General features: G+C 43.0%; 2 protein-coding genes across 2 annotated transcripts in view; both read left to right on the plus strand.

Moving 5' to 3' along the window:
• The first annotated feature begins 673 nt into the window (after nucleotides 1-673).
• Nucleotides 674-21684, plus strand: part of Itga1 (integrin subunit alpha 1) — a 143732-nt gene continuing 122721 nt past the window's right edge. The window contains exon 1 of the mRNA XM_040728813.1: nucleotides 674-771. Within this exon, the coding sequence (XP_040584747.1) occupies nucleotides 711-771 (61 nt within the window). The 5' untranslated portion in view covers nucleotides 674-710. The remainder of the gene's footprint in view (nucleotides 772-21684) is intronic.
• Nucleotides 12778-14387, plus strand: Pelo (pelota mRNA surveillance and ribosome rescue factor). Its single transcript, XM_021234512.2, has 2 exons — nucleotides 12778-13518; nucleotides 13794-14387. The coding sequence occupies exons 1-2, from the start codon at nucleotides 12793-12795 to the stop codon at nucleotides 14223-14225; spliced, it is 1158 nt and encodes a 385-aa protein (XP_021090171.1). The 5' UTR covers nucleotides 12778-12792; the 3' UTR covers nucleotides 14226-14387.

Raw genomic sequence — 21684 nt, forward strand, 5'->3', positions numbered from 1 at the left:
CTCGGTAGAGCTTGTGTGTGGTGAGGAAGGGAAGGAGCTGACTCCGAGTCCAGGTGTCTGGTGGCAAGAAAGGGTTTTATCCGACCCGCTGAATTCCTTACGGGTCTGATCCTTTCTGAGCAGCTGGACACAGGGGGGTGAAAAAAAGGGAGTAAAAGCCCCAGCACTTTCAAAGTGCCCTTCCCACCCAGATCTGAAAGAAGTCTGGAGGATACGAAGGCGGGGCCACTAGGCTGGCAACACCCTCCTGAAAATCCAGCCCCGCCCTCCACCACCTTAGGGATTTGGTACGTGAAGAAAGATCCTCTCAGTGAAAAGGCAGATGTCCCTTTAAGGTTTGCTTTGCTGCTGCCCGTGGACTTTAGCCTAAACACGGTCCCGCGAAGTTGGCTTTATTTGTCCATGTCTTGGATAGAGCCTGGGAAGCTGCCAGTGAGATTTCAGAGACCCAGAGCGCGAAGGGGCGGGGAGATGTGGCAATCCGTCTGGGATGTGAAAAGCGTGGAGTGCGCTTAGAGGCATTCTACCAAAACACAGGAAATCACTCCTCCACAGCTCTCGGGCGCCACAGCCGCTGGGGCCACCGCTGGACACCCGCGGAGACCGCCTGAGTGACCCTGAGCGACAGGCACCGGCGACCAGGTCCTACCAGCTGCTGCCTGCTCCTGCCCAGGAACCAGCACCTCCAGGGAGCTGCAGCCGCTCCAGCCATGGTCCCCAGGCGCCCTGCCAGCCTAGAGGTCACTGTAGCCTGCTATTGGCTCCTCACTGGTGAGCGACGCTGCTTTTCTGATCATCTCTGGTGGGGCTTGGTTGGGATTGTGATGAGGGGTGACACACGCAGGAGAGGGTCAGACCGACCTGAGAGGCCCTCAGGTAGACCCACCGGGTCAGAGGACTGAAGGGAGCGCTCAAGGCCAGCCCAAGAGTGAGGGAGGCAGTGCCTAGACCTTTCCAAGTAGAAGACGCTTTTCAAATTAAAGTTGTTTTTACTTTGTGAGCTGCATTTTAGGTATCTGAAGTTTTGGAAAGGAGAAAAGCGGGGGACAGGGAGGGGAACCTGATTAGTGTGCTAAGTTCCTGCCCTAGGGTTGCTCAGTAGTGAACTTTATAACCTTTTCTTCCCGTTTAATATTTAGGATCTTTTCTGCTACAGAACAAGACAGGCATGCGAGGCAAAACTACTTCTTGTCTCCATGTGACGTTTCTACATTAACTCCCAGGAGGCAGAACATTTTGAAATAGGAACGTTTAGTATCCAAATATCACAATGCAGTATTTCAAATATATTTTAAGAATACAGAGTACCCTAGAAATGCAGTGTTGTATCCAATTGAGAGAAACTGGGAGTATTTTGGATTTTCCAAAGGGTAGAGGTAACTGGGGCCACAGCTTCTAAAGTGGTTACCAGTTGGAGAGGTGAAACCCAGCTGGTGGTGGGGTGAAGTGGCAGAAGCTTTAAGCATCAGATTATCACCTCGTTAGTCCTTTAGTTAGTGGTTGTCTTTACCATTCCATAATACTCAATTGTCTGGCATTTTCACTGTTGGTTTGCTTAACTAGTTAATTTCACCACTAACAATTAGCAATAGGGGCAGTTAACCCAACAGTGGGTGGCTAAATACCAAGACCCCTCAGGTTCACTTAAGACGGGATTGTCAGCAGCCCAGCTTTTCTCATAGTGAAGTGGTGTTCGGAGTTAATAATGAGCCATGGGCTTGCGCATCTACACACTTCCCATTCCTTGGGAAATGCCCAATAAAGCAAACAGTTCTGAACAGCACTATAGGCCAGGGAGTGGTTGAACCTACTAGCTATTGTCATGGGTGTAAGCTTGACCTGACATTCTTTTCCAACCCAAATCTGCAGAGATTGGATCTTGTTGTTTTGCAAAATTTGAATTTTTTACTAATTACTCAAGCTGCATCTTTCTTTTCTTTTTATCTTTTTTTTTTTTACAATTTACCAAACTTTCACTCAATGCAGAAATGAGGTTTATGTATTCACTAAAGAATGCGTTTTCCAAAAGGGGCAGGGATGATGTAGTCACAATTTCATATATACATTGGTGTAGCATGCCTTTCTGGATCCCCAAGATGAGAATAAAAGGAGAAAAATCGGTAGATATTTCTAAAGTATGTTCAGGTTTTAGTGCGTAATATTCAGAGTGTTATTGACCCAGGAAGGACAGGTTCCTTATGTGTAGTGTATTTATGTCCATTTCACAAGATGGCATTAAAGATGCCAGGTCTGACTTTTCCCTTATCAATTGCTCATACTTGGAAACCTCTTACCAATTCATGGAACCTTCAGGTAACCTGGAGTCTTACAGGTATACCCACTTGCGAATGATATTGGAGAGCTTAAGTTGTTTCCAACCTTTACTCCACTGTGTCTGTTTTAAGTAGACCATCTGTGGTGGTTCATGGTTGTCTCTCAGATAAAATCCAAAATACTCAACCGATCGCCCAAATCCAGGGCCCGTGCCTTTGTTGTAACAAGTTGTCATTGACTTATTGGCTTAAACAGAGATATTTACTGTTTCACAGTTCTGTAGGTTTTAAGTTGAACTGTGATAAAATCAAGGTGCTCCCAGGGCATTTCCTGTGGAGGCCTTACAGGAAAATGGCTTCCTTGCTGCTTTCCACTTCCTGTGGCCACCTGCAGGTCCTCAGAGCCAGGAGTGAAGGTTTTCAGTCTTCCTCTCTGACTCTGCTTCACAGTAACATTTTCTCCATGTCTACCTGCCCAGGGTTCCTGTATTTATCTCATGCTTCTTTCCAGATCCCTGTTCAATTACAACTGCCAAGTCTGCTTTCTCATCTAACATAACTTACTTGGAGTCCATGGATTAGGGCAAGGGCATCTTTGGTGGGCCACTATTATTCTGCTTATCACAAGCCTTACAGAGCACCCGGGGAATCCAGGCACATTTCCTTACACTGCTCATAATCTTCTTGGTCTTCTTGTCACTGTGGATGTGATCTTGTTGTTTTATGCATCTAGAAAAGAACCCCGCCCTTCCTTCCCCACTACCCCCTGCCTTCTAAGCAAACTCTTTCCAGCTTTCAAAGCTATGCATATAACATAACAAACCACCACCATTCCAATAAACTCCCCAAGGATTTACAGCTCCCTGGGTAAGTTTCTTCCAACATATATTAAATAATTTGCCAAGGGAAAAAATGTTCTCACTTATATCCAAATAAAGTCCTTTTCATTGTTTTATACATGTCAGGGCCCCAGTGTAATATATGGTAAACACGGAAAGTTTAATTGAAGGGAGTTTCAGAAGCACACAGCCTGGGGGACACCTCAAGGGAACCAATAAAGGTAGAGGACCTGGGATGAAGAAAGTGTAGATAGAAATCACATGAAACAGCAAGCTGGAAAAGGAGCCTTGAGGAACCTGAATACCGGAAGCAGGGATCTGTATCAATGCAGTGGTGACAGGCAGACTGCAACCAGATCAAAACTGAAGCTCAGCCAACAAGGAACAGAGACAAGATATGCCTTCTCCCTCTCCCTGTAACGTTTTGCCCATTGCTATCATTGGAAATACTCAAATGATTAGATTCAGCCTTCCAGATAGTTGATTACAATAACTAGCACAGATTAATACTGGAACTTACTACACAGAAGGCCCTGGGCCAAGAACTTTGTAATGTTTTACCCTAATCTGGAAAAGTAAAAGTTTGCATGCACATCTTTCATAATCTGAAGATGAAAAAAAAATACGACAAAAAGTACTAAGATTAATTGCACTTGCCCAAAGTCTCTTGGCTAATGAGTGACAAATTACTTCAATTCACACCTCTGACCTCAAGTTTCCTGATATGAATACGGCCTAAATACAAGCTCATTTTCCTCTTGCACTCAATGATGTGAGTAAAATGCAAACTCAATGGCTAAAAGACTCTGGGAAGGATATATCTAGTTAATGAAGCAAGTGTTGTTTCCATGATCTTTAGGTGTATAGTGAAATTAGATGATAGCACACTCTACCTTAAGTATACTCTAGACAAGATCACTTCTACCTCAGTTTATTAATAACAAGTTCTAGAAATGCCCCTGGTTGAGCTGTATATCACTCCTGCCTAGAATATGGCCTAGAAGCACGGGTCATTTGTTGAGCCTTCTTTTCCACAGCCAGTACTTCCTATTCAAAGTCCAGTGAGGAGACGTTTGAACACAGAGAGGCAGTCATTGATCCAAATCAAATGAATGAACTCCAGTGGCAGCCATGTATTAGTAGTAGTTACTAAACTGGGGGGAAATTTGTCTTACTCATTGTGTTATCTACAAACGCTATAACAAATCCACTGGGACTTGTCTGTTTAGTTACAAGACAATGAGAGTAACAAAAAAATATATATATATATACACCAAATGGTCTTGATGCTAATATTGATGGTTAATACTAACATAAGTAAAACCTACTGTTTTCATTTAAAAAATAGCTCAAGAGAGGAAGATGCCATGTGACAGAGCTCACGTGGATGGTTTTTTTATTTAAGGAAATGGAATGGGAAAAGAAGGGAGGGGATGGGGAAGATCAGCTTCTGGGGAGAAGAGCAGCAGAAGAGAAAAGAGAGGCAGAGAGAGAAGGGTGGGGAGGCAAAGAGACAGGCAGAGAATGGGGGAGAGAAGGAGAGAGAGGGAAGGAGGGAGGAAGGCTGGCAGAGGGGAGGTAGGCAGGGCTCTTTTAAAAGGGAACATAGTGAATGTGCACAAGTGGTGCTCTTCATGGCTACAGCTGAGTGTGTATCCTGCTAGAACCCCAAGGGCAGGCCAGTATAGATTCCTGAAAACTGATAGTTACCTCTCTATTGTCTTTGAAGACTACGTTTTCCAGAGATGATTAGATCATGTAGGTTCTAACTTAATGGTTTAATCAACTGATAGACATAAATTTGAACCAATTATTGAGAGCTGGTGGAATTACAGGGAAGAGGTCCCTGGAAAGGTGGCACTGGGGACTGTGGTTCGCCCCCAGTGCCACTGCTTTGTGTCCACCGTGATGTGAACTGTGGTTCTACTGTGACCTACTGGCCTAACTCTGAGACAAAATAAATCACTCATTCAGTTGTCTCTGTCAGAGGTTAGTCACAGTAAACTCATGCAGCAGACACACCTGTGAGATGTCTGAGCTTCAGAGCCATGCCTAATTGCTGCTGCTGATGTATTTCCTATGTAGACAGATGCTACTCTGCCTTCCTTCCTCTTCCCCAACCCCTAACACTTCCCATTGAGATTAACAACTGCCCAAATTTTCATGTGCCTCTTAACATACTGTAATAGAATAAACTAGTCATTTGATATATTTTCTAAGAGTTATGACCCAAACACTATTCTAAATAACTTCTCTTCTGGTACAGGAAACACAAAATTGTGTGTTGGAGTTCATGTTAAGCAACTGGGATAAAAGATATCTTGGAATCGTTACCACAGTGCTAAAGTCAGAATAGACTGCATACCAGGGCTGTCTGTGACTGGAGAATTGTATCCCTCTCAAAACCAGTGCAACAAAACATCAAGAGATGCAAACGAGATGGATATATTCCTTTCCTTGAGATCTCTGAACTTCTTTCAGACTTCTTTCGTGTGTCAACCCTTCTGAAGTTGCCTCTGGGACTGAAAGGAAGCAGTTACTCCCTCTGCTATAGATTCTTAACTCCCACACAAATATGATTCCCAAGCAACTCAATGAGTTGGACTATCTCTCCTTCTGCAGACACCAGAGTGCTCCAGCACCTTTGTATAAAACACCACAGCACATGGTACATTAATGAACTATATAGCTGTCTTCTAGCTTGTTATGTGTTCTTTGAGTATTGTGTATTTTTTATTATCCTTAGTACCTAAGAATAATTAACACTTTTTACTCAGTAAATTATAAAATAACTGACTATAGACAAACTCATAAACTACTTAAAAGATGAGCCTGCTCATTTAGATATTTTCTTGCCCATATTTAACCATAATTATATATGAGTGAATGGATAATTCCACTACTAGGTGTCCAACTTGGGACAAATGACTAACTGAGGTGCCTATTTAACATATCAAGGTGGACCTGGACTCCAGGTTCTCCCAGCATCTCTCAATTCCTTACCTGTTACAGGGTATGGCTGGCATACCCACTCTACCCTAAACTTCTCCAGGCCAGGGAGAGAGCCTTTAGCCTCATGGCCTCTTGGTCTCCAGGCTCTTCCCTCCTCTCCTCATGCCTCACTTTATTCTCCACCATACTTATGAATAGTCATGTCCTCCTTTTTTCACTTACCCACCAATTGAAAACTGCAGCATTTTATGTGGCAATAGGCAATATGATCACTGAAGACAATAAGTTTGCAATGTGCTAGGCTGTTAGCAGCATCCTATTAGTGAAATGTTAAAGTGAAAAACTCAAGGCACATCTAAAGATTGCAATCAACACACAGTTATTGCCAGGGCAATTTCTACCACATTTCTTTGTCCATCTACAAGTTGCACCTTCTCTGGACATGGTAGTTCATGCCCTTTATTCCATCACGTAGAAGGCAGAAGCAGGTCAGTTTCTAGGAATTCGAGGCCAGGCTAGTCTATAAGGTGTGTTCCAAAGTAGCTGGGGGCTACATAATGAGACCCTCTCTCAAAACAGAACGACCCCTCCCCCAAAAAACAGTAGAGAAAAAATAAACAGGAAATTGCATGCTAAGATTTCAAAGAGGCTAATACAACATCCCTTCTAGACCCAGATATGGACACTGACCCTCTTCTCAGTTGTTTTCTCCGCCAAGCCTGTATCTGTCTGAAAGCATAATTGTCCCTCGGGCATTGGCAGCCTCACCATTTCCCCAAACAGAACTTCCTGGGAATAGCTACCTTTGGGAGGAAGGAAAGAGTGCTAGGGATCCAGTGATGGCAGACTGTGAACTTTCTGGTATGCTCCTGAGTGATGGCGCTGGCTGTGTATGAAGGGCCTATTTGTAATGTGATCTTTTCTGTGACTTAAAAGGAAACTTTAAAAAGTCAGTTTTGTTTTACTTAATTTCTTTCTGTCAGTTAAGTTTCAAGAAAAATAGAAATGTGTACATTCTTATGTCCAAAACCTGCTTTCTCCAAACTTGTGAGTTCTATAAACAACTAAGATATCTGGATAAATAGAAAATGATAAATATCAGGAATAAAACCACATATTCCTGTGTGAATTATTGGAGATCTACTGAAATAAGTGCCAACTCTTGATTTTTTTAATAGAGCATGTAAATTGCATTAGATCAAATTACTAAGATATCTTTCATATTTTATTATAAATTATATCCGTATGTACAAGATCTCGTGTAGACCAGATGAGTCTCAAACTCACTATGTAAGTGAGGATGACTGAATTCCCGACCCTCTTGCCTCAAGAACCCAAGCATTCACATTGCTTTAACACAAACTAAATGAATTTGGAGAGTGATTTCACTAACTAGACTTCAGCCCCTAAAAAATTCATTAGATATTTTATTATACTGTTTTTGACAAAATGTTCCTATCTACACAGACACACAGAAACACACTAGTGCACACGTGTATGGCACGTGCACACCCTAACACACAGAAGCCGCAATGGCGGGTGGTGGGTGGGCATGAGACTGGTGACTTTGCCACATTAGCAGTCGTAGTTAACAGGAAATTTAAGTCATGAGTAAAAGAAGTTTCTTTGAAAGCCTTTCCCCTTTCTCCTTTCCCCTATAATTAGCTGAACAACCCTGCCTGGCACACACTTAACTTTGCTTGTACAGGTCACCCACGAGCCTTGGTACAGCCTAAAATTGGCATATTTTCTTTAGAAAATAGCCTTTGTCCCCAGTTATTCATAATCAGAGCTCTCACTGCTGATATTGCTGTAAAGATCACAGTTCAAACCATGCATAATCACTTATTTTGTAAAATATTATAATACTTTGTCTTAGGAAGATGTGTTTAAAATCACTCTTTTCCTCTGTAGGTACAGATATCTTTAAAACTGAAATAGCTTTATAGGTGGGGGTGGGGGAGGAGGGGAGGGAGAGGGAGCAGGCGTCTTTCTAATTTAAATAAAAAATTAGGAAAAAAGAAATAGCTTTATAGATGTTTAACTTAAGTCTCACGATTGTTTTTAGTAACAGCATAAAATGCAAAGCCGTTTCTTATGTTTAAGATTTCAGTAACAGTCACGGTAAAAACCCTAAATTAGAGAACCGACACTCACTCTTCCATGTGTGCCATGTTAGTGTTCATCAACAGTGCTGGGCAGTAAAGAAGGTGGTCTGTGCCCCTCAGCAGCTTGTGGTCTGGAAGACACAATAGACGCAGAGAAGTAATGTTGAGATATACTCACGGTGGGACAGCTTTAGCAAAGTGAGTCTCGCCAGAAAGGGAAGCAGAACCACAAACAATGCCCCCCAATTTAAATGAATAACAGAACAAGATAAAGTGCTAGGCACCAAGTATTCAAGCACGATACTCATCTTTTAAGAGCCCAGAATCCTTGTTGCCATCATACAAACCACTGCTGGCATATAATTTTAATAGGAACTATCCCAACTCAGTAAACAGTGAGGTACACGAACCGTTTCATTCGCTAGCACAGCTGGGAAATGTGCTACAGTAAATGCACACAGCCTGCTTTCCTTCAGCGAACTCTCCCAGGACAGTTATTTCCAGTAGGAGCCTGTTCAGATCAATTCTGATGCTTTGTTTTGTGGGATTCTGATTTCTAGCTTCCAGCTAGGCATTTGTAGAGATTTACCAGAGTGCCTTGTTTACAGAACTCTGTAAATCTACCAGTTAGCAAATTCCTGTGAGAACATGAAGACTGTCAATATGAGAAGAGGAACAATGTATTTTTAATATAAAATGAAGAAAAAAAACAGAAATGTGAGTAGACCAACATTGATAGACTCGAGCTAAAAAAGGCCACTCAAGTCTACCAAGTCCTGTTTCTTTTTAACCCCCCCCCTTTTTTTACATCTGTTTATTTTGTGTGGACAGGTGTTGGGGTTCAAGTATGCCACAGAGTAGGTGTAGAGGTTAGAGGACAACACTTCATAGTCATTGCTCTCCTGCCTGGGCATCCAACTCAGGTTTGGCAGCAGGTACCCTTAGACCCACTTAAGTATCCCATGGGCCCAATTTATACCATTTCTTGATGCACAAACATGCAACCTCAAATCACTAAAATGGGTTGCAGAAAGAGTCAGATTTAAATGGGTGAACAAGACTGAAAACAAATATCACAGGTGTTAGCTTCCTTAAGTTGACACAGCAATTTCAAGGACTGACTTCAATGCCTTCAATTGTCAAGCAGAAGAAACTGAGTTTCAAACAGAGCGAGTGGGCCAACATTTACAGTGAAAACAAACAAAGGGTGAAGGCTACGGTTCTCTTGACTCCCAGCCCAATTCTCCACTTGCAGTGTCCCAGAAACAACACACCCAGATTGTTTGAAGGTGACAACTGTGACTTTTTTCTTCTTCTGGAAAGATTTCTATAAACATGATAGAAAAAACAAGACATAATTAGAAATATTTTATGTGAAGGTTTCTATTTTCAAAAGCCAGTAAGTACAAATGACAATTTCAAGCAGCAAAACTAAATCATGGTCTTGTTTTTTTTGAGATTTTGATTTGGGGGGGAAAATAAAAGTAAAACGATCTGTAACCATAGTCATTTTTAATGATCACTTTAAAATGAAATGAACTAATTTTGGCAATGAAATCTGAGTGTTAAGAAGTGTCTGGAAAGTTAACATGGATGTCATACTTTACTCCTGCCTGACTAGCTTACCATTACATATGACACTACAGGCAAAAGACTTTTCAGGAACCATGGAAGGATACTACAAGAAAGAAACCCCAAGTTCAAAAATACCAGATAATGCATTCAGATTATCATGGGTGTGGTTTTAGGCCGAAACATTTCAGCTGCCCCTTCCAGATAGACACAAGAAACAGACTGAAATCTTGATAACAGGATGACTAGTTACAGTATAAAGATTCCTAGGATGGAAAAGTTATTCTACCGGTGAAATAAAAAAGTGTTTCAAGATGAGAGTGCAACATTTAAGGATAGAGCACTTTGGCTTGAATGCAAAGCCTTGGGATTTAAGTTCAGTTAGAAATACAACTCCAAATAATCTAAAATAACAGCATCATTATTGATTTAGAAATATACTAAAGGTAACATAAAATATGGGAGGGGGTATCTGATCACTCAATACTAAGCTCAAGTTACAAAACAAAAACAAACAAACAAAAATTCCTAGCTATTCTAGCTGTTGTGGGTGTTTCAGATCAAACTAAGTCCTTGAGAAATACTGTAATGTGTTCAACCACTGAGGGCACTGACATTTGAAAAGGAAGTGAAGAGCTGGGGACACAGCTCAATGGGCAGAATGTTTACAATGCTCCAAATTGGAGCCTCACAAAAGCCTGGGGATATAGTGGTACATGCCTCTGCTCCCAGCACTCAAGGGGTGAAGGCAAGAGGACGATCAGACGTTCAAGGTCATCCTTTACTACATTTTGCATATTCTGGTAGAGGCCATTTTGTGCTACATTCGACCCCACCCTCAAAAAAATCACTTCAAAGATGTTTGCCTTAGAATTTACAAGAGTCATGAATTATAAATTAGAGTTATTGTGGGTTTTCTACAAATATAATTAGAAGTAAATGCATGCATATTTTTTAAACTTATGCTTTTTATAATTTATTTAGCTTTATATTATGTGCATTGGTGCGAAGGTGTCAGATCTTCTGGAAATGGAGTTACAGACAGTTGTGAGCTACCACGTGGGTGCTGGGAATTGAACCCTGGTCCTCTACCTAGACTTAGTAGAAACAAAGGCTGGTTCCCAGACTGTGGAGAGAGAACTGGTAAAGGCATCAGCTAAAGGAGATGGCAGGGATAACAGCTGGTAACTTGCATTTGCACAGATGATTAGATGTATAAAAGACAGACAGGTGGTTGCTGGAACAGGGTGTGTAGTTCATCAGGCCTGAGTCTGAATGCCACTTACATGCTCTTGAACACATTTGTCTGTCTGCTTCCACACAATTTCATCTTACTTTTCTACAAGTTAGGGTAGCATTTTCCTTATGAGAAAAGAAAGCGTGGGAAAGTGTTTTTGAAATTTCCAAAAGTTGATCCTACTCCAGTGAAAACCTTTCATTCATTAAGAGCTTATGCAGCACCGTCTTCATCTAGTGAGACCAGTGTGAAAGGCTGCTGGCTTTGGAGGAAGAAGGCAGGGTGAGACAGGGACTCTGTGTGACAGGAAGATGGAAAGGGGGAAATAGGAATGAGAGAGGAGAGACAGAGAGAGAGAGAGAGAGAGAGAGAGAGAGAGAGAGAGAGAGAGAGAGAGAGAGAGAGAGAGAGAGAGAGAGAGAGAGGATGCAAAGCAAATAAAAGTTCTAACTTACAAGGCTGTCTTGGAAGGGCCTTTCCCCACCTCCCTGGCAACCTTTAAGAAAGGAAGCTGCCATCAGTTAACATGATTTATCCTCCCTTTAACCTCCTCTCTTCAATTAAGGCTGAAGAACTCTGCTTTAAGATCCTTAAAACACTGTGAAAGTATGAGCTCAGGACTTCTCTGTTTCCCACTGTCTTCAGTCTCAAGAAAGAGGCATTCCCATATTCCCATCGCCACTGTGAAAGGGGGTGGGGTGGGGTTGGGGGACATAAGGGTTTTCTTTCTTTACAACCAATTCTATGGTTTTTCTTTGGACGGCGGTCATAATTAGTAGATCGGCTTAGCTTAACTTCCCATAGCCTCAGCTTTTGGCCAGTCATTCGCGGGGAGAGAATCAGCGCTAATCTACTGCAGCCCAGCTGCCACGCTGAGCGCCTCGGAGAGCTGACTGCCAATTTTGGATTCTGGGATTCCCAGGACATCAGGTCAAGCCACACAGAGGTCCACCAGGGGTACATTCCACGCATAGTTTCTGCTCTCTCTGGGTTCTGTCCTTTAACATGTGGGTTCACTGGGTCGTGCAAACAGGGTAACTAGGCGCAGAAAACAGCTGGGCATGTTGCTGAGGCCAGGTCGAACGTGACTAGTTCTTAGAAACGGCTTCTGGAAATCCCAGTGCCAGCAAGCGCGCGTCACGTCTGAGTGCCGGGAAGGAATGAGCAAGACCAGGCAGAGTTTGGACTTCGGGGACTAAGTCTGCACTTTCCGGGGCTCTTTTCACTTTTCCGTAAGTTTTGAAGCTGGCTCCACACCAAGGAAGGAGGTGCAAAGTGGCAAACTCAGTTGAGATACATATGTTAGCACTCACATACTCCGCAGTTCCTCGTACACAGGCGTGCGTGGGAAAACTCAGCCACCCCGAGCTCGGCTTTAATAGGCAAGAGTGGCTGCCGGAGCCGCTCTGTGCCTCCCTCGACTTTTTAGCCAGGATGCGACTTTCCTGTTACTGCGCCTGCGTGAGCGCGCATGCGACGGGCCCCGCCTCTCCGGCAGGGACGACAGACGTGCGCCGGGAGGCGGGCTGCGCATGCGCGATCGCCGCGTCAGCCACTTGCGCGGGGCCGGTGCCTGAAAGTGCCGGCTTGTCTGAGTTCAGCCTGGTGGGTCCGCGGCGCAGCGTGGATCCGCGCGCGGAGACTGAGAAAAGCGTGGGGGAAAGCTCTGCCCCGGGCTGCAGGAGTCAGAGGTAGTGTTTCTTCCCCGCCCCCTCCCCAGCGTAGCACCCCCTCGCCCCAACCCTGCCTCTCTTTCTCTTGGGGACCCCCCTCAGCGCCTCCCGCTCTGAAGTGAGCCCCTGGCAAAGGTCATGAAGCTTGTGAGGAAGAACATCGAGAAGGACAATGCGGGCCAGGTGACCCTCGTCCCCGAGGAGCCCGAGGACATGTGGCACACCTACAATCTAGTGCAGGTGGGCGACAGCCTGCGCGCCTCCACCATCCGCAAGGTCCAGACCGAGTCCTCCACGGGCAGCGTGGGCAGCAACCGTGTCCGCACCACCCTCACTCTCTGCGTGGAGGCCATCGACTTTGACTCGCAGGCCTGCCAGCTGCGAGTTAAGGGGACCAACATCCAAGAGAATGAGTATGTCAAGATGGGGGCTTACCACACCATCGAACTGGAGCCCAACCGCCAGTTCACCCTGGCCAAGAAACAGTGGGACAGTGTGGTTCTGGAACGCATCGAGCAGGCTTGTGACCCAGCCTGGAGTGCCGATGTGGCAGCTGTGGTCATGCAGGAGGGCCTCGCCCACGTCTGCTTAGTGACGCCCAGTATGACCCTCACCCGTGCCAAGGTGGAGGTGAACATCCCCAGGAAACGGAAAGGCAACTGCGCCCAGCATGACCGGGCCCTGGAGAGGTTCTATGAACAGGTGGTCCAGGCCATCCAGCGCCACATCAACTTTGAGGTTGTAAAGTGTGTCCTGGTGGCCAGCCCCGGATTTGTTCGAGAGCAGTTCTGCGACTACATGTTTCAGCAAGCGGTCAAGACTGACAACAAAGTGCTCCTGGAAAACCGGTCCAAATTCCTGCAGGTAAAACTCTTTACCCGGAGATGGTCAGGAGCGGGCAGAGGGATTGGTGTCCAGCTGTTTTAGAACTGGGAGGAGTAAGGCCTAAAGCTCAATTTTACTGGGATTATAAATGAATCCGTAAAGGGAACGGTATAGTTAGTGTCCAGCACATTCATAAGGTAATCTTTGCAAAAGTCCTTAGATAGGTAAGGCTTTATTCATGCTTTTGTCTTTGCTTTTGTGGGCTGATTAATGGATACTTTCAAAGATTTTGTCTTTTGTAATTGTGATTCTAGGTACACGCCTCCTCTGGACACAAGTACTCCCTGAAAGAGGTCCTTTGTGACCCTACTGTAGCTAGCCGCCTGTCGGACACGAAAGCTGCTGGGGAAGTCAAAGCCTTGGATGACTTCTATAAAATGTTACAGCACGAGCCTGACCGAGCCTTCTACGGACTCAAGCAGGTGGAGAGGGCCAACGAAGCCTTGGCGATCGACACATTGCTCATCAGTGATGAGCTCTTCCGGCATCAGGATGTGGCCACGCGGAGCCGGTACGTCAGGCTGGTGGACAGCGTGAAAGATAACGCAGGCACGGTTCGGATATTCTCCAGTCTCCATGTGTCTGGGGAACAGCTTGGCCAGTTGACGGGAGTCGCTGCCATTCTCCGTTTCCCAGTGCCGGAACTTTCTGACCAAGAGGATGATTCCAGTTCTGAAGAGGATTAAAACTGATATTTAATAGTTGCTTCTTCTCAGCGTCCCTTGACAGGTGCAAGAGCCGCACTTGTTGATCGTGCTGGGATTTCTTGTGTTGGTCACACTAGTGTTTTGTGGTTGACAGGACATGTATTCAAATTAAATAAACCAAAAGACAAGACTGTCCAAGCATCATGGTTTCTGATTGGAGTTATTTTTTCTAAATACCCGAGCACAGCAATTTGTGTATCTAAGGGGAAAAGAGCGTGAAAGTCCATATACCTGCTTTAATAGGTTTTCCTTGTAAAAATCTTTTAATCTCTCATGAAGTTTATTTTCACTCTGCAAGGTGTTTTTGCATTTCATTTAATGATCCATTTCCTCACCTCTTTCTACTTTTTTTTTTTTCAGGATTTGTCTACATTTCCTAGAGTGGTAGCCAAACTGTAATTAAAGCCAAGCCTAAAATGTTATTTTCTTTTAGAGATTTGTTAAACTAGTCGATGTTAAAACACTCTTATTGCTCTTTTGCTGTTTTAATCATACTTTCTGTAGACATTTAATTTCAGGCAGTAGAAGACTGATCTACTAGGGATTCTCCACATTGTCTCTGAACTTTAAAAGGAGATGAAAGTGTGCGGTTTGCTGACTGTGCAGTGAGGAGCGGCAAATCTGGGCATTTCCCCGCTCTGGGCTTCTGTTCTTTGCACTAAAACACTGCCACGTTCTTTAGTTCACTGTGTTTTACTTACTTAGTGTGACTGGACCAGTGTTACACTCTGACATGGTGCCTGTGGTGTTAGTCTGTGCTCTCACATTCTTACCGGTCTGCGTTACGTGTGAAGAAATCATACTCAGAGAATTGGGTAACTCAGATGACTACAGGGAAGTTGTAGTTTAGGACTCCACTGTAGATATGGCGTTTGTACAAATGACTCTTTAGCCTTTTTTTATTTTTATATTTTGGATGTGCGTTTCTTATATCGGGAACTTCGGAGATATGGAATTGCAACTGGGTCTTTTACAAAGCTCAGTTTAGCACATGATAGGAATTCTGTCTGCAGTCTGGACCAGTGATGCTTACATCATATAAACTTAAGTTTTTGTTAATCTGTGCACTTTGTGGTAGACTATGTTTGAATTTATAACAAGTTTGATAAACTTGTTAACTTTAGATTTTTTTCTATGATGCCTAGAACTGACACATTCATGATCCATCTTTACCTGCTTTCTAAAAATAACTCAGGTTTTCTTTCATTGTAATGTTAAGCTTTAATAATGAAACTTTTATTAAATAACGTAACAGGAATACAGAGAGGAAGTCATTACAGTTCTTAAATTTAGGGCTGGTTGGTAATGAATCCTAATCTCAGGGCATAAATTACTGCTGATATATCTCTAGCACTAAAATGAAATCTAATAAATTGGCGAGTCCATTTTAGAGCAAAGGTTCACATCAAATGGTGGTAGCTTTTCATTGAGAACTCTTAGTGACTAAGCTGAAGCCCAAAATATTAAACAGTCTTTCACCCCGGAAGTGCTAGTGGTTCGTTTGTTTGTTTGTTTTTACCAATTATTGAGAAAATGGGCATAGTAACCTATGCTTTTAATCTTGGCACTGGGGTGACAGAGGCAGCTGGAATTTGGGGTTCAACAAGAGCTGGGGCTGCGTAGTGAGTTCAGTCTTAAAAATGACTCAGACAGTTGCAGTAGGCTTCAGGACTGAGAACTTGATTGACAGCTTGCTATTTGCAAGTGAGCTGATGAGGCCAGCAGCACCTGTGCAGACATTTTATACCCTCAAATCCAGGACTCAGCTCTGAGTCAGCGTCAGCATGCTCCAGCATTCAGGTGATAGTTGTGTGGAATAAAATCTGATATAAATGTCCTTAATAGCCTTTCCAAGCTGAGTCAGGCTGGGTTTCCAGATTTAAGGTCAACAGGCTATTCTGATGTAGCTATAGGACCTCTAAGCAAATGTCAGTTTTTACATACTTAAGGTATATAGAACATCTTCTAATGTTTAATTTTTAAATTAATTTACTTTTGTTTTTTCAAGACAGGGTTTCTCTGTGTAGCCTGGCTGTCCTGGAACTCATTCTGTAGACCATACTGGTCTTGAGCTCAAGAGATCTTTCTGCCTCTGCCTCCTGAGTGCTGGGATCAATGGCATGCACTGCCACCACCTGCAAACTCTTTTAAGACACACATTTTATATTACTGTCCAAAGTATAATTCATACCATACCAAAGGGACAAATACAAAACAATGACACAAGCAAATGAAATGTAAAACTATCCATTAATGTTGGCTTTTCTAAAAATCAGAGTGAACCGAAGTCTTTGGAAATCCTAAGTTCATCTGCAGCATCTGAACCTTAGATGAGAAGAGATGAGATGTGGGTGGCTGGCCGGCAGGTGTGCTCAGTGCCGGCGTCTCTCTCGCAGGAAGGAGTCTGGGTTCAACAGAGTGGGAAACAAGCCGATGGATGGAAGTGAACTGTTTTATAAATAAGCACTGTTCAGCTGCATCTGGGATGGACAGGAAGAGGCAAGAGTGTAAACAGGAAGCCTGCTCAAAAGGGTGTGTAGTGGAGAAGGGGAGAGGACTAAAAGCGGTGGTGACAGTGTAGTGCAGCTTACAGTCGGAGTGGAAGGATGCCATTAGAAAATGTTGCGGGGTCCAAGTGGCTTGGGCTGCAGAGTTTTCAGTCAAAAAAAGTGGAATCTAAACATACATTTCAGATTTTCTGAGTGTTAGAAAGAAGCAACAATTCAAATGGGAGAGAAGAGAAGCTGACTTGGAAGTAGAAATAGTTTAACTCAGTTTGAAATGTCTGGAACACCTGGAATGCTCTCTTCTGTTTGAGGTTGGGGCCTCTCTGGTCTTCTCACAGCCTTGTAAAGCTGTTACTTAAAAAGCATTGGGGTATTCTGATTTAATTTACTAAAAGTTGTATCGTTATTTTTAGTGCAAGCAAGCATTAACAAGCTACAAGCCAGCGGTTCTCAACTTGTAAGTCACGACCTCTTTGGAAGGTGAATGACCCTTTCCTAGGGATTGCCAAAGACCATCAGAAAACACAGATAGCTAGATTGTGATTCATAATAGTAGTAAAACTACACTTATGAAAGTAAAGAAAGCATTGTATGGTTGGGGGTCAGCACAACATAAGGAGCTAACTATTAAAGGACCACAGCATTAGGAAGGTTGACAATCACTACTATAGGCAGTAAGGCAGACCTGCAGATGAGGCCTGCGGTCTCATGTTGCCTAAAACTAGATAGGCATCCTCATTTCTCTCAGTCCTCACTTCTTTTGCAACTGTCTTAGACCTGTGGGGAAAACATTTGCCAAGTTTTTACCATGAGAACAGAAAGTGCTTGTTTTGACATTTTATTTGAATTGGCCTACAGCAGTGAAAGTCACCTGAAATGAGGAGGGGAAAAACATGAGTTAAAGGAACCACTGATCCAGGGTGGCACATTCCTTCCTATAACCTAGCATTCAGGAGGCTGAGGCAGGAGGATGATTAGTTCTAGACTAGCCTCAGCAGCGTAGTAAGATCTTGTCTCAAAAGTCAGCTGCATTTCAGATTAGGTTAAAACATCCCCAGTAAAATAGTTTTCTTGGTATTGATTCAGCATGTTAATTCCTGTTCAGTAAACTAGAGTCAGTGCTTTAATTCTCTGTGCTCTGAAACAGAGTCCCACACTGCTTCCTTATACATATAGAAATTAGGATGTAAGTCAAACATTTATGGATAATTTTATTTGTAAACAGTTTTGGTGTACATATAATTTAAAGATGAAAACAAGCTTACTGATGAATGGAACAGATGTGTTTAGTTTTACCTAAAGGATTACATCTTCATAGAAGAGCTGACGCTGCTGAGTGCCCGTCCTCAATACTGTTGGAGCTGCTCCATACATTTCTCATACACTTGGTGTTGAGACTGCCAGTTGTCATGAATGAGTAGTAGGAAATGACAGAGGTGTGTATAGGAACATTTCATAAGTTCTTGGAAATGCTGGCCCAAATCCATCAAAATCCATTTTACTTAACACTGAAAATGCCACATTGCCACCTCAGTTTGAGTGAAGCCTTCCTGAGACACCCGAGACACTTGTGTGTTAGGAATGGCCGTTTTTCTGCTCTTAGACAAACAGTGATTTAGTTAGGAGACAAAGAGCATAATAATAAGCATGTAAATATCAAGTCAGAATATCTTTCGATTGTTTAGAATGTTTAATTTTAAAATGTATTGAGTTGTCTGCTTGCCTTCTCATTATCTGGTAAGATTGATTTCCCACATTAAAACTCTATTTTTAGAATGCCAGTTTAATGAAAGTGCCTGTTTTCTATAATGTCAGAGAATTAGAGGACTTGGGGCCTATTTTGATTTAGATGACATACTTGGTTTGGGAACAGCCAGTAGGAGATAGGTGCAACATCTAGCAGATGACAAATACAACAGAGATGTGTGCCAGAGGCCCCGTGCCTGCTGTTCACAAATTGATATCACTGCCCCTGCTCTAGAAATAGAGTAACTCTTTGCCAGGCGGTGGTGGCGCACACCTTTAATCCCAGCACTCGGGAGGCAGAGCCAGGAGGATCTCTGTGAGTTCAAGGCCGGGCTGGACAGATAGCCTCCAAAACAATACAGAGAAACCCTGTCTCGTAAAAACCAAGAAAAAAAAAAAAAAGAAATAGAGTAACTCTTTAAATGTCAGGTCTGTGATGGGGGCTTTGAAATGCCTTAGTTCTCCAAGAACCTTTTCAAAAAGATTTTTATCATCATTTTCATATGGGAAAGATTAAATGAAAAGAAGATCACTAACCTAAATTATCACAGCTAGTAAATGTAAAAAAGTGCCCTATATAGCTACTCCATTACAGTGCATAAGAATGCCTATTCTGTATCCTAGTTGTCTTTTGGGTATTGGTCATGTCTGTGTCTAGAACAAAACTAACTTGATAACTATATGATATGATGAGCTTAAGATTAAGCATTTTATGTTTTTATTTTCCATTATGTAATCTACTGAGAAAGTCAGCAGCTTAGTCCTATGATTTTTCTGCCTGAAACATAACTGAGCATTATAAGGTATAAAGGAAATGTATATGGAAGCAAGCCCCTCCAGTCTGACAGTAACCTTAGCAAGCTTGTTTCAATTTTTACACCTACCATCTCTTTGACTTGGAACTTGCCAAAAAGATAAGGCTTGGCTAGCCATGGAATCCCGGGTATCTCTCTGTCTCTGCCTCTCTAGTGCTCAGACACAAGATGTCACCACACTGGATTTTTATGACTTGAAATCTGGGGGCCAAACTCAGGTACATGTATATGCAAATTAGATACTGGACAGCAATGACCACGATGGCCAAGCTTACAGGGAACTCATAGCAGCTGTCAGAAGTGATGACTACAACACAAGTGAATCCTGAGACACTATCAAAATAAATGCATAGGGTTAACTAGCCTTTTTCTAGGGTCTACAGACTCTTCTATGGAGTAGCAGATAGCGTCTCCAGTGAGGAAAAGACTGACCTAAATTAGCATATTCTGTTAAAGAAGTCAAGGCAGTATAATGTCTTTCAAAATGATCTGTCTATAAAATAATGATGATGATGACGATGATTGTAGTGCCAGGGAGCAAACCCAGGGCCTCCTTGCTAGGCAATTACTCTATCACTGAGCCGCACACTCCCCATTCCTATATCTAAAAATGATTAAATGATGTCAGTACAGAAATCCTGAACTACCAGTCATGGATAGGATGATGGTCTCAAACAGCTAGGGTTTTTCCAATACCACAATAGTCTCAATAAGAAAACTCAGTTGCATATTGGAAGCTGGATTTTCCTTAAGAAAAACAACTGCAGTAGAATTTTAGTTGTGAAATGTGTTCAGAGTTGGAAGGTCCTTCTGAGTTCAAGTCCCAGTTTGTGAAGTTTTATGTCTGGAATTTTTCATCAGGCTCTCGTGTAAACACTGAGCAGAACTTTCTGCTTGACACCATTGTGAAAGATTGCTCTGTGGATATAAAACATTTTAATCTTGTGTTTTAGCTCATTTGATCTTGCCACTGTAATTTATAGCTTATTTTTCCTCTGCAAGTATGTGTAAGAGTGTTTTTAATGAATTCAAGAAGAGAAATACTAAAATATACCCCAGTAGAGTGCACCCGGCCTTTTAGCATCATAACAGGTTGAATCTGAAAGTAACTCTCTGCAGCAGGTACAATGTGAGGCCCAGCAGCCTAGTCACATGGTCACAGACACACAAACTTTCAGAGTATCTATATTCCTGTTGGATTTATCCCATTCCAATTTTAAACATATTTTCTTGTCACCAGCACATATTGGGAGATTACTGGATGGGGTAGGGCAACAAGATAGAATTTGGGATTTTATTGTGCCTTAAACCCTCCTAATCACCAATTATTCTTCATCTTATGTGAGAATAATTTCTCTCTGACCATCATTACTGACACTCAAAGGCATGGTTTCCATTCCATTTCTACATCCTGCCTGTGTTTTGTTTTCTAAGCCACTTACCAAGTGTCTACTGTGTGTCCGTACACTGTTAGCCCCCAAAGGTCTAAAGTGAAAAGAGAACACAGTCCCTTCCTTTCAGAGCAAAATGGAGACACATCAGTCAGGAATATGGGGGCTCAGGTGGGCTCCTAACCCAGCCTGGCTTCCTGAGGACTTGCTGCCAGACATGAAATTACAAAGTTACGGCAGCCCATAACCATCTCCATTGTTCTCTAGAGTTGAGGCTAAGAGGAGTTGAGAGCATTCTCCTTTTCAATTCCCTCAGCATTTCTTTACTAATCTGTTTAAGTTGTGGTTCATTAGCCTTTAATTTCTCTGGATATTACATTTTTACAGTGTAACCAACAAACTTAGAAGAAAAGAAATGGGAAAGGGGAGACATTACATCAATTCCCACCCTCAGAGACAGGGGGAAATTGTTAAAATCCAGTGAAAAGTACCGAGAGGACTTTGGGCAATGCTGGAACTTTTTGTGACATACACAATATTGTTATCTTCTCTGTCACTTTTTTTGTGAGCCACAGAAAAAGGCTAAGTTAGAACAGTGAGTTTGGCTTGTTTCTCTTCAGTGCAACAAAGAAGTGATGGTGAGTGCCAAATCTAAAATACTGTTCTTGACAGTCATCTTAATAGGAAAGGAAAGGGAAGAGGAGGGGAGGGAAGGGGAGGAGAGGGGAGGGGAGGAGAGGGGAGGGGAGGGGAGGGGAGGGGAGGGGAGGGAAGGAAAGGGAAGGGAAGGGAAGGGAAGGGAAGATAAGACATACCAAGGAGAGAGTGGACAAGAGCTGCCACCTTGGGCTTCTCTGGAAACAAACTGAGGGTGGATAATGGGGGAAGCAAGAAAAGACAGACAGCCTTTGTGGACCTGGAGAAGGATTTTAGAGTGGACAAAGGGAAGAACATTGGGGCCTTTCTTATCTCAATTATC

This window comes from Mesocricetus auratus, unplaced genomic scaffold (assembly GCF_017639785.1).
Source record: "Mesocricetus auratus isolate SY011 unplaced genomic scaffold, BCM_Maur_2.0 Super-Scaffold_100020, whole genome shotgun sequence".
NCBI lineage: Eukaryota > Metazoa > Chordata > Mammalia > Rodentia > Cricetidae > Mesocricetus > Mesocricetus auratus.